At 48.1% G+C, this 12,997-nt stretch overlaps 1 protein-coding gene across 1 annotated transcript in view; it reads right to left on the bottom strand.

Annotated features, from left to right (window-relative positions):
• The window catches only part of RAB31 (RAB31, member RAS oncogene family), a 151,141-nt gene extending 139,099 nt beyond the window's left edge, over positions 1 to 12,042 (bottom strand). Inside the window, exon 1 of the mRNA XM_032293389.1 lies at positions 11,763 to 12,042. Coding sequence (XP_032149280.1) covers positions 11,763 to 11,801 — 39 coding nt within the window. The 5' untranslated portion in view covers positions 11,802 to 12,042. The remainder of the gene's footprint in view (positions 1 to 11,762) is intronic.
• Between the last annotated feature and the right edge of the window lie 955 nt (positions 12,043 to 12,997).

Raw genomic sequence — 12,997 nt, 5'->3', positions numbered from 1 at the left:
TTTGAGACAGAGTCTCACTCTGTCACCCAGGCTGGAGTACAGTGGTACAATCTCAGCTCACTACAATCTCCACCTCCTGGGTTCAAGGGATTCCCATGCCTCAGCCTCTGGAGTAGCTGGTTGATTACAGGCGCACACCACCATGCTTGGCTATTTTTTGTATTTTTAGCAAAGACGGGATTTCGCCATGTTGGCCAGGCTGGACTCGAACTCCTGACCTCAAGTGATTCACCCTCTTTGGCCTCCCAAAGTGCTGGGATTACAGGTGTGACCAACTGTGCCTGGCCTTCAAATTTTAATTAGCATGCATCGCTTTATGTTAAGGTCTGAATATTTGTGATCCCCAAAGTTCATATGTTGAAATCCTAACCTCCAAAATGATAATATTAGGAGGTAGAGCCTTTGGAAAATGATTAGGTCACGAGGCTGGAGCTCTCATGAATGGGATTAGTGCCCTTATGGAAGAGGCCCCAGAGAGCTCCCTTACCCAATGGAAAGACGCAATCTGCAAACCATGAGAGAACCCTCACCAGGACCTGCCTGTGCAGACACCCTGATGGTGGCCTTCCAGCCTCCAGAACTACAGGAAATACACTTCTGTCGTTTATCAGCCCCCAGTCTATGGTACTTTGCTATAACGTTAGCCCAAAAGAACTAATGTACTTGATAAGAAAAAAATTAGCTCTTTAGAAGTTTATTGTCAAAGTTCAGAAAATAAAGCCGGGTGCACTGGCTCATGCCTATAATTCCAGCACTTTGGGAAGCCAAAGCAGGTGGATCACCTGAGGTCAAGAGTTGAAGACCAGTCTGACCAACATGGTGAAACCCCATCTCTATTAAAAATACAAAATTAGCTGGGCATGGTGGCATGCACCTGTAATCCCAGCTACTTAGGAGGCTGAGGCAGAAGAACTGCTTGAACCTGGGAGGCAGAGGTTGCAGTGAGCTAAAATCACACCATTGCACTCCAGCCTGGGCAACAAGAGTGAAACTCCAACTCAACAAAGAAGGTCCATAAATATTTTAGCTGCTAAAATTAAGTATAAATTAACTAGGTAGTATTGATGTCATGAGACGTACTTTTTTAAAAACTTTCTAATGCCAGCACTCTGGGAGGCTGAGGCAGGTGGATCACTTGAGCCCAGGAGTTCAAGACCAGCCTGGACAACATGACAAGTCTCATCTCTACAAAAAATACCAAAAAAAAAATTATCCAGGTGTGGTGGGCACCTATAGTCCCAGCTACTCAGGAGACTGAGGTAGGAGGATTGCTAGAACCAAGAGGTCGAGGCTGCAGTGAGCTGTGATTGCACCACTGCACTCCAGCCTGGGCAAGACCCTGTCTCAAAAAAATTATAAAATAAATAAAAAGTAAATAAAACTTTCTTAATTTACCAATGGAAAAAAAAAAGAACACTTAGCTTTTCCTCCTTGCCAGCAGAGGGCAAGTTTCATGTGATACTCCATGTACTCGTGTGTGTGTGTGTGTGTGTGTGTGTGTGTGTGTGTGCACGCGCACACGCATGGCACATGCACATGTGTCTCCCTCTCCTTCCCCTTCTCTTCTCCTCTTTCTCTATTCTTCTCTCCCACTTTCTCCCTCTGTCCTTCCCTCCCAGGGTTACACATTATATTTACAGATCCTAGTTAGGAAAGTGATTCCATGAGGGCAGAGAGTAGTCCTGGAGAATGCAGGTATTTTTTTCTTAAAGCAAACAAACAAACAAATACGTTGATAGAAAGAGATCTAGCTCTCTGCGGCATCCTGTTCAAAGAAGAAAAAATAGAAGGGAAATTACTTCCCAGTGCTCTGTTTGCTGCCCTGAAGCCCCTTCAATTTTCTGATAACTCAAGTCTTCTATGCACATCTGGGGGAACTGAAAGTAGCCTAAGATATCTTCTGGGTTAAATGTGGAGCAAACAGAAGTCACATTCATGACTTCTAGAGAATTCAAGCAGTCTAAGGCATCTAAAGCAAGGAAATATATTCCAAAAAGACCCATCAAAAGATCCCACAGTGAAAAAACTCATTTGGTGACCTGATGTTAAATCCCACTTTTCGGAAACAGGAAGATCACTTGAGATTGGGAGATGAAGGCTGCAGTGAGCTGTGATTGCACCACTGTACTCCAGCCTAGGTGACAGAGTGAGACCCTGTCTCAAAAAAAAAAAAAAAGCCCACTTTTTGGTTGGGCAAAGTGGCTTATACCTGTAACCCCAATACTTTTGGAAAGACAGCAGTAGGAGGATTGCTTGAGCCCATGAATTCAAGACTAGCCTGGGCAACACAGCAAGATCCCATCTCGACAACAACAAAAAAAGATTAGCCAGTGTGGTGGCACGCCTGTAGTCCCAGCTACTCAGGAGGCTGAGGCAGGAGAATCACTTGAGCCCAAGAGTTCAAGACTATAATGAGTTATGATCACACCACTGCATTCCAGCCTGGGCAACAGAGCAAGACTCTGTCTCAAATAAAAATTCCACTTTTCTTTTCCTCATTTCTGCTGACAAAGTTAGACAACAAGAAAGACCACTCTAACTCTTCAGGACATACGCTCCTCTCCACAGCTCAGCAGCTTACCACGGGAGGAAGCTGTAGGACCAGCGTCAAGCCCTGAGTAAACAAGAAGCAAGCCAGGTGCAGTGGCTCACGCCTGTAATCCCAGTACTTTGGGAGACCGAGGTGGACAGATCACGAGGTCAAGAGATCAAGACCACCCTGGCCAACATAGTGAAACCCTGTCTCTACTAAAATACAAAAAAATTAGCTGGGCATGGTGGTGCGCACCTGTAGTCCCAGCTACTCGAGAGGCTGAGGCAGAAGAATTATGTGAACTCAGGAGGCGGATGTTGCAATGAGCCGAGATCGACCACTGCACTCCAGCCTAATGCCTGGCAACAGAGCGAGACTCTGCCTCAAGGAAAAAAAAAAACAAGAAGCAGACACCTCCACCCTGGGCTCTGAAGACACTGAGCACACTCAATTGCCACCCCCAGCAGCCCACTCCCACTCAAATGTCTTGCCTTCTTTTCCCATAAAGCACATACCACCTCCTAACAGACCATATGATTTAATTTCCCCACCTTCCTGCTAAAATGTAGGCTCCACAAGGTCAAAGTCCTGTGTCAGACACACCACTGCCTGACACTTGCAGAAGCTCAGAAATATATATATGCTTATATATACATATTTATATACATATTTATTTCTATATGTATTTATATATATTTATTTATATATGTATTTCTTGAGCAGTCTTATTTTTAATGTGATCATGTAATATTAAAATAAAATGTATAATATAATATTTCTATACATACATATTTCTATATGTATATAGAAATATACATTTATTTCTTAAAAATATATGTTTTTCATTTTTATTTAGAAATAAATATATATAAAAAGTGTATATATATATATATATATATATATATATATATACTTTTTTTTTTTAATGGAGTCTCGCTCTGTTGCCCAGGCTGGAGTGCAGTGGCATCATCTTGGTTCACTGCAACCTCCGCCTCCTGGATTCAAGTGATTCTCCTGCCTTAACCTCAGTAGTATCTGGGACTACAGGTGCATGCCACCATGCCCAGTTAATTTTTGTTTTTTTTTTGAGACAGAGTCTCACTCCATCACCAGGCGCCAGGCTGGAGGGCAGTGGCACGACCTCGGCTCACTGCAACCTCCACCACCCGGGTTCAAGCAATTCTCCTGCCTCAGCCTCCTGAGTCGCTGGGACTACAGGCACACGCCACCACACCCAGCTAATTTTTTTTGTATTTTAGTAGAGACGGGGTTTCACCATGTTGGCCAGGATGGTGTCGATCTCCTGACCTCGTGATCTGCCTGCCTCGGCCCCCCAAAGTGCTGGGATTACAGGCATAAGCCACTATGCCCAGCCAGAAATATTTTTTAATAAATGCCACAGAGATAAGTGGGAAAGAGTGTTTTCATATTAAACATGATCACGTTAAAAAATAAGACCACTCAAGATCGCCTATGTTGTATTCTCACCAAAACACTGAACCTGAAAGCAGCAATGAGGAAACAGACACTTCCAGATCTTGGGACCTCCTACAAGACAACTGGCCTGGATTCTTCAAAAATGCCAGAGTCATGGGGAAAAAAGAAGGGGAACTGTTTTAGACTCACAGTGACTAAAGAGACGGGACAATCAAATGTAACAGAGGATCTCTAACTGGACCCTTTAAACAGCTGGAAAGGACATTTGGGGACAACTGGAAACATCTGAACATGGACCATATGTTTGATACTATTATTGTACCTGTGTTCAATTTTGGGGATGGGAGCATAGGATTGTGGTTACATAGGACAATGCCCTTTTTCCGAAAAGACACACACTGAAGTATTCAGGGGTAAAGTGCCATCATGTCTGCAACTTACTTTTAAACAGTTCAAAACAAATGTTAAGTATTATTTATAAACAGAGAGACAAGAGTGCTGGTTCATGCCTGTAGTCCCAGCACCCTGGGAGGTCGAGGCAGGCGGATCGCTTGAGGCCAGGTGTTAGAGACCAGCCTAGCCAACATGGTGAAACCCCATCTCAACTAAAAAAATACAAAAATTAGCCGGGCATGGTGGTGCATGCTTATAATCCCAGCTACTCGGGAGGCCAAGGCAAGAGAATCACTTGAACCCAAGAGGTGGAGGTTGCAGTGAGCCAAGATCATGCCACTGCACCCCAGCCTGGACGACAAAGTGGGACTCCATCTCAAAAAAAAGAAAAAAAAAAAAAACAGAGACAAAGGACAAGTGGTAAAATGTTATCCCTGCTGTATCTAGGGCACATTCATAGTCCTTTCAACTATTGTGTAAGTTTTAAATTTTTGGCAAAAAAGAAAAAAAATGGGGAAAAGGGAATTAAAAATAAAAGACCCAGTGCTAGAGAGACGGAGAGTACGGAGTGTCAACGGAAGAGTGGACAGGCTGGGGGAGAAGGGACCGTGCCAGAAAATACAGTATGATCCTGAACCTCCTACCAGGGCTTGGAGGGCACACACCCACCTTTCCTTCCCTGTCAAAGCCCTACTCACCCATTTAGGAACTGTTCAAATCCTTCCTACTCCAAGAAATCTCCCTAGCTCCCCACTTCGTAGCCCCCACTGTATTCGACTCCCACCATCTCCCACTATACATGCAACACCTCCTGCATCACAACCATCAGCATGGGCCGTACTCCTGTGCATGCGGCACAGGAAGCAACCAGAAGCCCCTCCATCCCAGGCAGGGACCAGATCCCTGCCTGACCTACATTCTGTCTCTAGCAGAGTTAGCACAGCACTGAGCCATTGCAGGTACCCAAGACAGATCGGGACCAAGAACTTTCTGTCCCTCCCATGCCATTATGTCTAATAAGTGAGATGACAGTATTTCTCATCATCAGACCACACTACTTCTGTTCTGCATGGTGGGCCACGGTAGGTACCGTAATGAGAATCCAGTCAATGCTACAGAGCTCACTGCTGGTGTGTTCCTGTCCTTGGGAAGGCAGCAGTCACTGCTGTCTTGTCTACCTGCACCACAGCTTCCACCATGAAAGAAACACTCCACAAATGGTGAATGGCTGAATGAACAAATACCTACTCCATTTTCAAACACATTCATAAATGATAAAAACTAAGATGAATGAAAGTGTAAAATCTGCACAGGCAGGCAAACACAAAATAAATGTAGTCTACCGGACTTAATTAAATTGTAAAGGTCTTTTCCAATTAGTGAACTCAAAATCTTTTGTGTTCTAGCACAGGGGTCCCCCACCCCTGGTGTGGTACTGGTCCATGGCCGGTTAGGAACCAGGCTGCATAGCAGGACATGAACAGTGAGCCAGCCTTACTGGCCAAGCTCTGCCTCCTGTCAGATCAACAGTAGCATTAGATTCTCAAAGGAGTACAAACCCTGTTGTGAACTGCGAATGTGAGGGATCTAGGTTGCATGCTCCTTATGAGAATCTAACTAATGCCTGATGATCTGGCATGGAACAGCTTCATTCACTGCCTTCTGCTCTAATCTATGGAAAAATTGCCTTCCATAAAACTGGTCCCCAGTGCCAAAAAGCCTAGGGACCACTGTCCTAGCACCCTGAAATGTAAAGTTTGCTATTTTCTGATGGCTATGGCCTTGGCTCAGATCTAAGAAATATATCACACACTGAAACAGTGTCATTGGGCCAGGGCAAAAGTAGGGGCCACATGCCTCAAAGCTATTGACAAGGGACTATGGAATTAATGTTTGTGTCGCCCCACCAAATTTCACATTTCGAAGCCTAACCCCCAATGTGAGAATATTAGGAGGTGGGCCTCTGAGAGGTGCTTGGGTTGTGAGGGTAGAGCCCCCATGAATGGGGCTGGTGTCCTTATAAGAAGAGAAAGAGACTCGAAGACCAGAAGAAGGCAGCTGTCTGCAAACCAGAAAGTGAGCCCTCCCCAGACACTAGATCTGCTGGCACCTTGGTCTTATGCTTCCCAACCTCCAGAAGTCTGAGAATTAAATGTCTATTGTTTAAGCCCTCCAGCCTACAGTATTTTTATGATAGCAGTTCAAATTAAGACACAAGGATGGGGGAAGGGATCATGAGAAGCTTGAAAATGCTCCTCAAATGATTCTGATATACACACCGGGGACACACTGAGCTCTGAAAGCCCAGGGAGGATGAAAGCAGCAATGCTGACCCTGAACAAAAGAGGGACAAAGGGACCCTGATGGATCCCATGAGCCTGGGCTGGGTGCATAAGACACAGTGTTGCCACATGCCAGGCACTGCTGGGAAGACATCCCACTATATCATTTATATCTACCCAGAGTCACCAATGTTGAACATACTTTCCACAAATGGTTCAATTTAATAGAGGAATCAGGTGTGCCAAGAAATAAATGCTGTGGCTAGCCACTCCACCCTCCACACCATCCCCCCTCCCCAAGAAATGCCAGTCTCTGGGGTAAAAAAAAAAAAAATAGTAAGTTACTAGAATCTCAGACTTGGAGAGCAATGTGATCATTACGTAGCCCAACCCACTATCCTGTGCATTCCTTCCTTCCACAATAACAGTAACAAATTCCTGTCGCCTTATTGAATACTCTCTCATATCACGCTCAAAGCAACCCATGGGAGGTTGCACAGCTCTGATATCTGCCTTACTGTGAGCATAAATCTGTTCTACTCTTGAGTCCTAGTGTCCTTGAGAAGACAAGAGGCCTTCTGTGTGGAGGCCTTGGACATAGGTAAAGTCCCCATTACCCAGATGTCTCACCAAATCACAGGTATTTGGCTGCTCTTTGATGAACCACCACACAGATTCCAACAAAGATCACGAGGAGATGCTTCAACAAGCTCCTTACCAGAAGCAAGAAAACCCTCAGCTCTTCTAACTACTCACTCAGCTATTGGGGAAGTGGTAGAAATTTCTAAATTGTTGTCAAGGCAACCAAAGCCCAAATATAAATCTCTTTGGGATTCCATCAGGAAGCAGTTTTTAAGTGCGCGCGCACAAATACCCCAAGGAAATAACAAAACAAAGGTCCCCTCCTCCTCTTTCTCCTCCTCCCCACTCTCTCCCATCCTCCTGCTTCTTGCCACGTGGTGCTGTGTGTTAAAAATGCATACTGGGAAACTTTCCACCTTTGGGGTTGAAGCAGCTGCTGCCTCAATATTGTTTTCGTTAGTTTTTTTTTTTTTTTTGTAATAAACTTTGCTGTTTTTAAGGGTGTTGCCTTTAAGCTCCATGTTTCATAATACCGGTTCAGATCACAAAGTGGGGCGACTGACACTTTCCTGGTAAGAAAGAGGTTCATGGGGTCCTGCCCACGGTGCTTTCCCCCTGTCAAGCACACCCTCCTGCATGGCTGACTTCCATAGGTGACGGGGCTTAGGCCAGGAAAGGGTGTCCACAAAGGCTTGCTGGGCTGTCCCCATGTGGAATAAACCTGAGAAAGTCCACACATGAAATGCAAGCCAAGAATTTATAACAGATAACATAAACAAACCCAACACTCTTCAGTCCTTGGTTTTCCAAGAACACAAAGCATTCAGAGAATGTTCCACAAGCCACTGTCCATCCCATGTGGGAGCATTCACCAAAAGAAATAAGATCAGACATTCCTAACATGCCAGGAAGACAGGAAAAGCTCAGGTAGAGAAGACTTGGCACCTGGCCCAGTTTCACTCCTACCTCCTGCAAATGACTCTAATGTCAGGAGATAAGACCCCTGCTCCCATAGATGGAGGAGGAGACTATAGCAAATAGTAACCAGCAGGGAGCCTGTGCTGAAAGTTCTCCCTGCCCATGCCTAAACCAACCTGTACCTCAAATGGGAAGCACATCCCCAAGTCCTCACTGAGCACAGGACCAGGCACAAAAAGACGAGCCCCTCAGCCTTCCCAGTGAGAGAGTGATTGTGTTATGAAGTCTACGTTCTCTATCAGCTTCTAAGGGAAACCCAACAGAAAGTGATTATAACAGGGACAAAGAAGGTGTGGTTGTTAGGGTCTTAGTCCTACCAAGACTTCAGGGAGGTGCCTTATGGCTGAAAAACAGGAAGCTGAGTGCCAGCCACATGCAAAACTTCACCCAGAAGAGATAGACCTCCCTACGAAAAGAACAAAGGAGCCCAAGCTTCCTGTTAAAATGTTGAAAGAGCCTGGGCAACATAGGGAGACCCCATTTCTACAAAAATAATCAAAAGTTTAGCTGCCCTGAGTGGTGCACACCTGTGGTCCTAGCTACTTAGCTGAGGTGGGACCATCACCTGAGCTTGGGAGGTTGAGGATGCAGTGAGCCGTGATGACACCACTGCATTCCAGCCTGGGCGAGACAGTGAGACCCTATCTCAAAAATATACATATTTTTTAAAAGGACTTTTGGACTGAGCACTGACTGACCCACAGTGTCTCTCCAATCAAGAGAATAAACCTAGGCTGAGGCAGGAGGATCCACTGAGCCCAGGAATTGGAGGGTGCAGTGACCTATGATGGTTTTTCTGCACCCAGCCTGTATGACAGAATGTGACACTGTCTCAAAACAAAAAGAGAGAGAGAAGAGAGTAAACCCAAGACAGTTAAAATGGCTTTGATCTCCCTAAAATATTATTCCACCCAGAGAACCATCCTAACTGGACGAGTAGCTAGAAACCCGGCCTGCTGCGCACATCTTACCCACGGAAGAGACAGCCAAAAGAGGGGACGTGACAAATCTTATTTAGTGTGGACAAAAGGTCATTTGGCCTTTCAAATAAAATGTCCTCTGACTTCAATCAAACTGAAACTTACAGCCACCCTCAAAAAAAAGGAAGCCACATTTGTGGTGTGATATGATTGATGTTTCTTTTTTTGAGACAGAGTCTCACTCTGTCACCCAGACTGGAGTGCAGGAGTGCGATTTTGGCTCACTGCAGCCTCCGTTTCCCAGGCTCCAGTGATTCTCCTGCCTCAGCCTCCAGAGTAGCTGGTATTACAGGCATGAGTTACTACCACCCATCTAACTTTTTTTGGTATTTTTAGTAAAGACAGGGTTTCACCATGTTGGCCAGGCTGGTCTCAAACTCCTGACCTCAAATGATCCACCTACCTCAGTCTCCCAAGGTGCTGGGATTACAGATGTGAGCCACTGTGCCCAGCATGATTGATGTTTCAAAGCCTTCTGCCTGCCCAGAAACCTCTTCTTTCTCTGCTTTGGCATGGTTCTCCCAACTCCAGCTTCAAATTCCTACCCACAGAACTGGCAAAGGTAAGGCGCTGTCTGCAGGAAGCCACTCAAAGAGTGTATCATTCTTGGAGATAAAAGAAGTAAAGAGATTTTCTCCAGCTGCCTCCTCTTCCAGGTTTGCTAATTGCCACCCTGAACTCATGTTAGTAGAAAATGGTAGCATGTATCTTAAGAGATCATCTGGTATAGTTCTCTGCCTTAAGAGGAAACATGTTATTATGCCCATTTCATAGATGAGGCCGCTGAGTTGCTTTGCTTAAACGACACAGCTCGTTGGTGGGAAAGAATGAGAGCCTGGGTTTCCTTCCTGGGTTTCCTGACACAGGGTTCTTACCACTTGATCAGTGTCCTGGTAGGAGAATGAGACCTGTCCCTAAATACCAAAATTGAAAATAAGGGGTCCTCTAATAGGGCAGGGCTTAGACCACCTCAGTAAAAGACAAGAGAAAGAGTTTAAGAAAAAAAGGCAAAAACATGTCCTATTTCATTTTTCCCAAGGCCAGTCCTGACAAACACAGCACACATCAAGGCTGCCTCTTCATTCCTTGGAACATGACATTCCTTCTAAGTCCCTGAAGGCCTTCCCTGAGGCTTAAATGGCTCCTCAAGAGGGAAGCATGGGATTCCAGGAATGTATGTCTGGACTATATTAGAGGGCCTGGGGAGCAGGGAAATCCACTTCAGCAACACCAATAGGGCAACAGAGAAAGACCAGACTAGATCCTGGCTGTGGCTGAGCAAGTGGGGGTAGGTGGGGATATCCAGGGACTAGGCGGGCGGGGGAGTGGGGGGGACTACGGGAGAGGGGGAGCCGTAGGCAGGGCCTTCCCAGATCCTCTGGAATTCTAGACCAACTGGACAATCGAGTTAGGGTAAAGGATGGTTTTGGCAGAGGCCGGTGATGGGAGCCGGGCCAGAGAACACGGTCCTGCCCGAGGTTCCAGAAAAACCTAGAGGAAGCCTAGAAACGCTGGCACAATTCAGTCCTCACCTAAATCATTTCCTCTTTCTACAATTCTTGTACCCCCATCTTGACAGATCAGTTCGCACAAGAATGCGACCCTTTCGCTGCTCTTTTTTAGGAAATGGTTTTCATGAGAGACCAGCTTTGCCAACGACATGGGCGGCTACACCAGGCGCCCATGCCAAAGGCTGCTGAAAACGCCCTGCGAACCAGCTCCTCTTTTAGAAGAAGGAATTCTGGAATGCGATGTGGGCCCCCAAAAGGAAGAGACCCTACATTGACCTGGATTCCCAGGGGCTGTTCGCCAGCGGCTCCCCCGTGTCCTCGCCGGGTCCCCTGCCCGTGTCCCCGGGCCGCCCGGATTCACTGCTTCTTCGTTTCTGATGGCTTTAAGGCTTCTTCAGGCTGAGAAAACCCCACTTTGAGAGGAGTGGTGGTGGGGAGGACTTTCCCAGCCTGCTTCTTTCATCTGCAGCAGGTAAGTTTGCAGGGCGCGCTCCGCACAGGTCACTGCCCCACCTTCCACCCTTGCCGCGCCCTCGGCTTTCACCCCCTTGGCTGGGTTCGCTTTTGGTTTTATTTTTGTGTTTTAAGGGAATAGGGGGCAAAAGAGGACTCAGCGACTTGGCCGAGCAACTTAAACTTTCTGCCGGAAGGAAACTATCAAAGGCGGAGGAGAAAGCCCTCGGGGTCCCAGACACGCTGCCACTGCCGGGTCCCCGCCGAGGGTCCCAGCAAGGCCGTCGCGGATCCGGAGACGCGGGAACGGTGAGGAAAAAGAGGAGAAAGCCCAGGGCAGGCTCGAACCGGACCCCCGCAGGGCGAGGGCGGGGGCGGACCCGAGGGTCGCAGGGACGTGGAGAACAAGGAGGGTGCGGAGAGCGAGGGACGCACGGACTAGGGGAGCGAGGGGACCCGGGGAACCAGGGGGGCGCGCGGAAGAGGGGTCGGGAGCTACGAAAGGGGTGCGGAGAGCGAGGGACCGCGGGGACTGAGCGCGGGGGTACGAAGGGAGAGAGGGGGCGCGGGGACGCGGGCCGGGGTCCCCCGGCGGGTGGCGGCCAGGACTCACCCCCAGAAGGCACACTTTGAGCTCCCGTATTGCCATCATGTGCTCGCGGCCGGACCAGGCCGGGGCTCAGCAGCATCCTCCGGGGCCACCGCGCCCGCGCCCCGCCGGCGTCTCCCGCCTGGGTCCCTCGCTCGCGCTGCCAGCGGGCGGAACCGCCGCCGCTGCTATTTCTGGGCCGCCGGCCCCGCCGCGGTGGGTCACGTGTCCGCCGGCCGGCTCCTCCCGGGCGCGTCGGGTCCAGGCTCGCCGGCCCCCAGCTCCCAGGAACGCCCCCGGACGGCGTCAGCCTCCCGGGGACCTGCGGCGTCGCCGGCGGATTGCCTCCGCCCTCGGACCGGCCCCGCACGGGCCAGGCTCCCCCAGCGCCCTCCGGCATCAGCTCTCCCGACCCCGCCTGGCCGCAGAGTCCTGGTGGGAGGGAAGGACGGGACAGACCCTGCGGAGACCTGGCCCCACGACCAGCAGGTCCCTGCAGATGCCATTCTCATCTGAAATGTGGATGCTGTCGGCCGACGCCGTTTGCTGTTTGTGTGGCAGCGCTTGGAGGTCTTTGGGTAGTCCCATCCTCAAACGACATTCTGTGTCCCAGGCAGAAGTCAGGCCACTGAGGCGGGCGTAGTGAGGATAGGGGTGAAGAGAAGGGGGTTAACTTTTCAGCCTGCCTTCTGGACCTTCCTAATACCCCAGCTTCCGTCAGCTCTGCCAATTTCATTTTTCTGTATGTAGCTGAAAATGATTCTAGAAGCAAAACTGGCTATCCGTGTCTGAAACAAGAAACTTGTATTCTGGAGAAAAACTCTCTCCGTAGAGCAAATCCTGCGACTTGTGTACAGGGCAGAAATCCAGCCCTCTGAAGTACAGGTAGAAACATGGAGATCCCAGCAGACCCCAGCATCCTTCCTAACTAGGAAATGCGAAGAGGCTGTGGCCGCACACAGGCAGGGGAAGCTTCTGTAACTGTTCTTTTCTCCATGTATGGCCTAGTGCACCTCATCCACTCAGATGACTTCATTCATTGCTGCTACAGAAATGTCAGCCTTTTCAATGTAATCTGTCTGAATATTCACTGGCATTTCAGATGGGAAATGTAATTTTAAAAACTGATTTTTTAAAACTTCATCTCCTATTCCAAACTCAGGCCTCTCTCCTAACCTTCCAATTTTAATCAATGGCATTTCCATTCTCCTAGCAGACCACCCTTGAGGCTTTATTCTTACAGAAGCCAGGTTGAAGCT

The sequence above is a fragment of the Sapajus apella genome, unplaced genomic scaffold, assembly GCF_009761245.1.
Source record: "Sapajus apella isolate SASKATOON/1434 unplaced genomic scaffold, GSC_monkey_1.0 scaffold29, whole genome shotgun sequence".
Taxonomy (NCBI): domain Eukaryota; kingdom Metazoa; phylum Chordata; class Mammalia; order Primates; family Cebidae; genus Sapajus; species Sapajus apella.
Note: the sequence above shows the minus strand (reverse complement) of the source record. Positions and strands in the feature narration are given on the sequence as shown.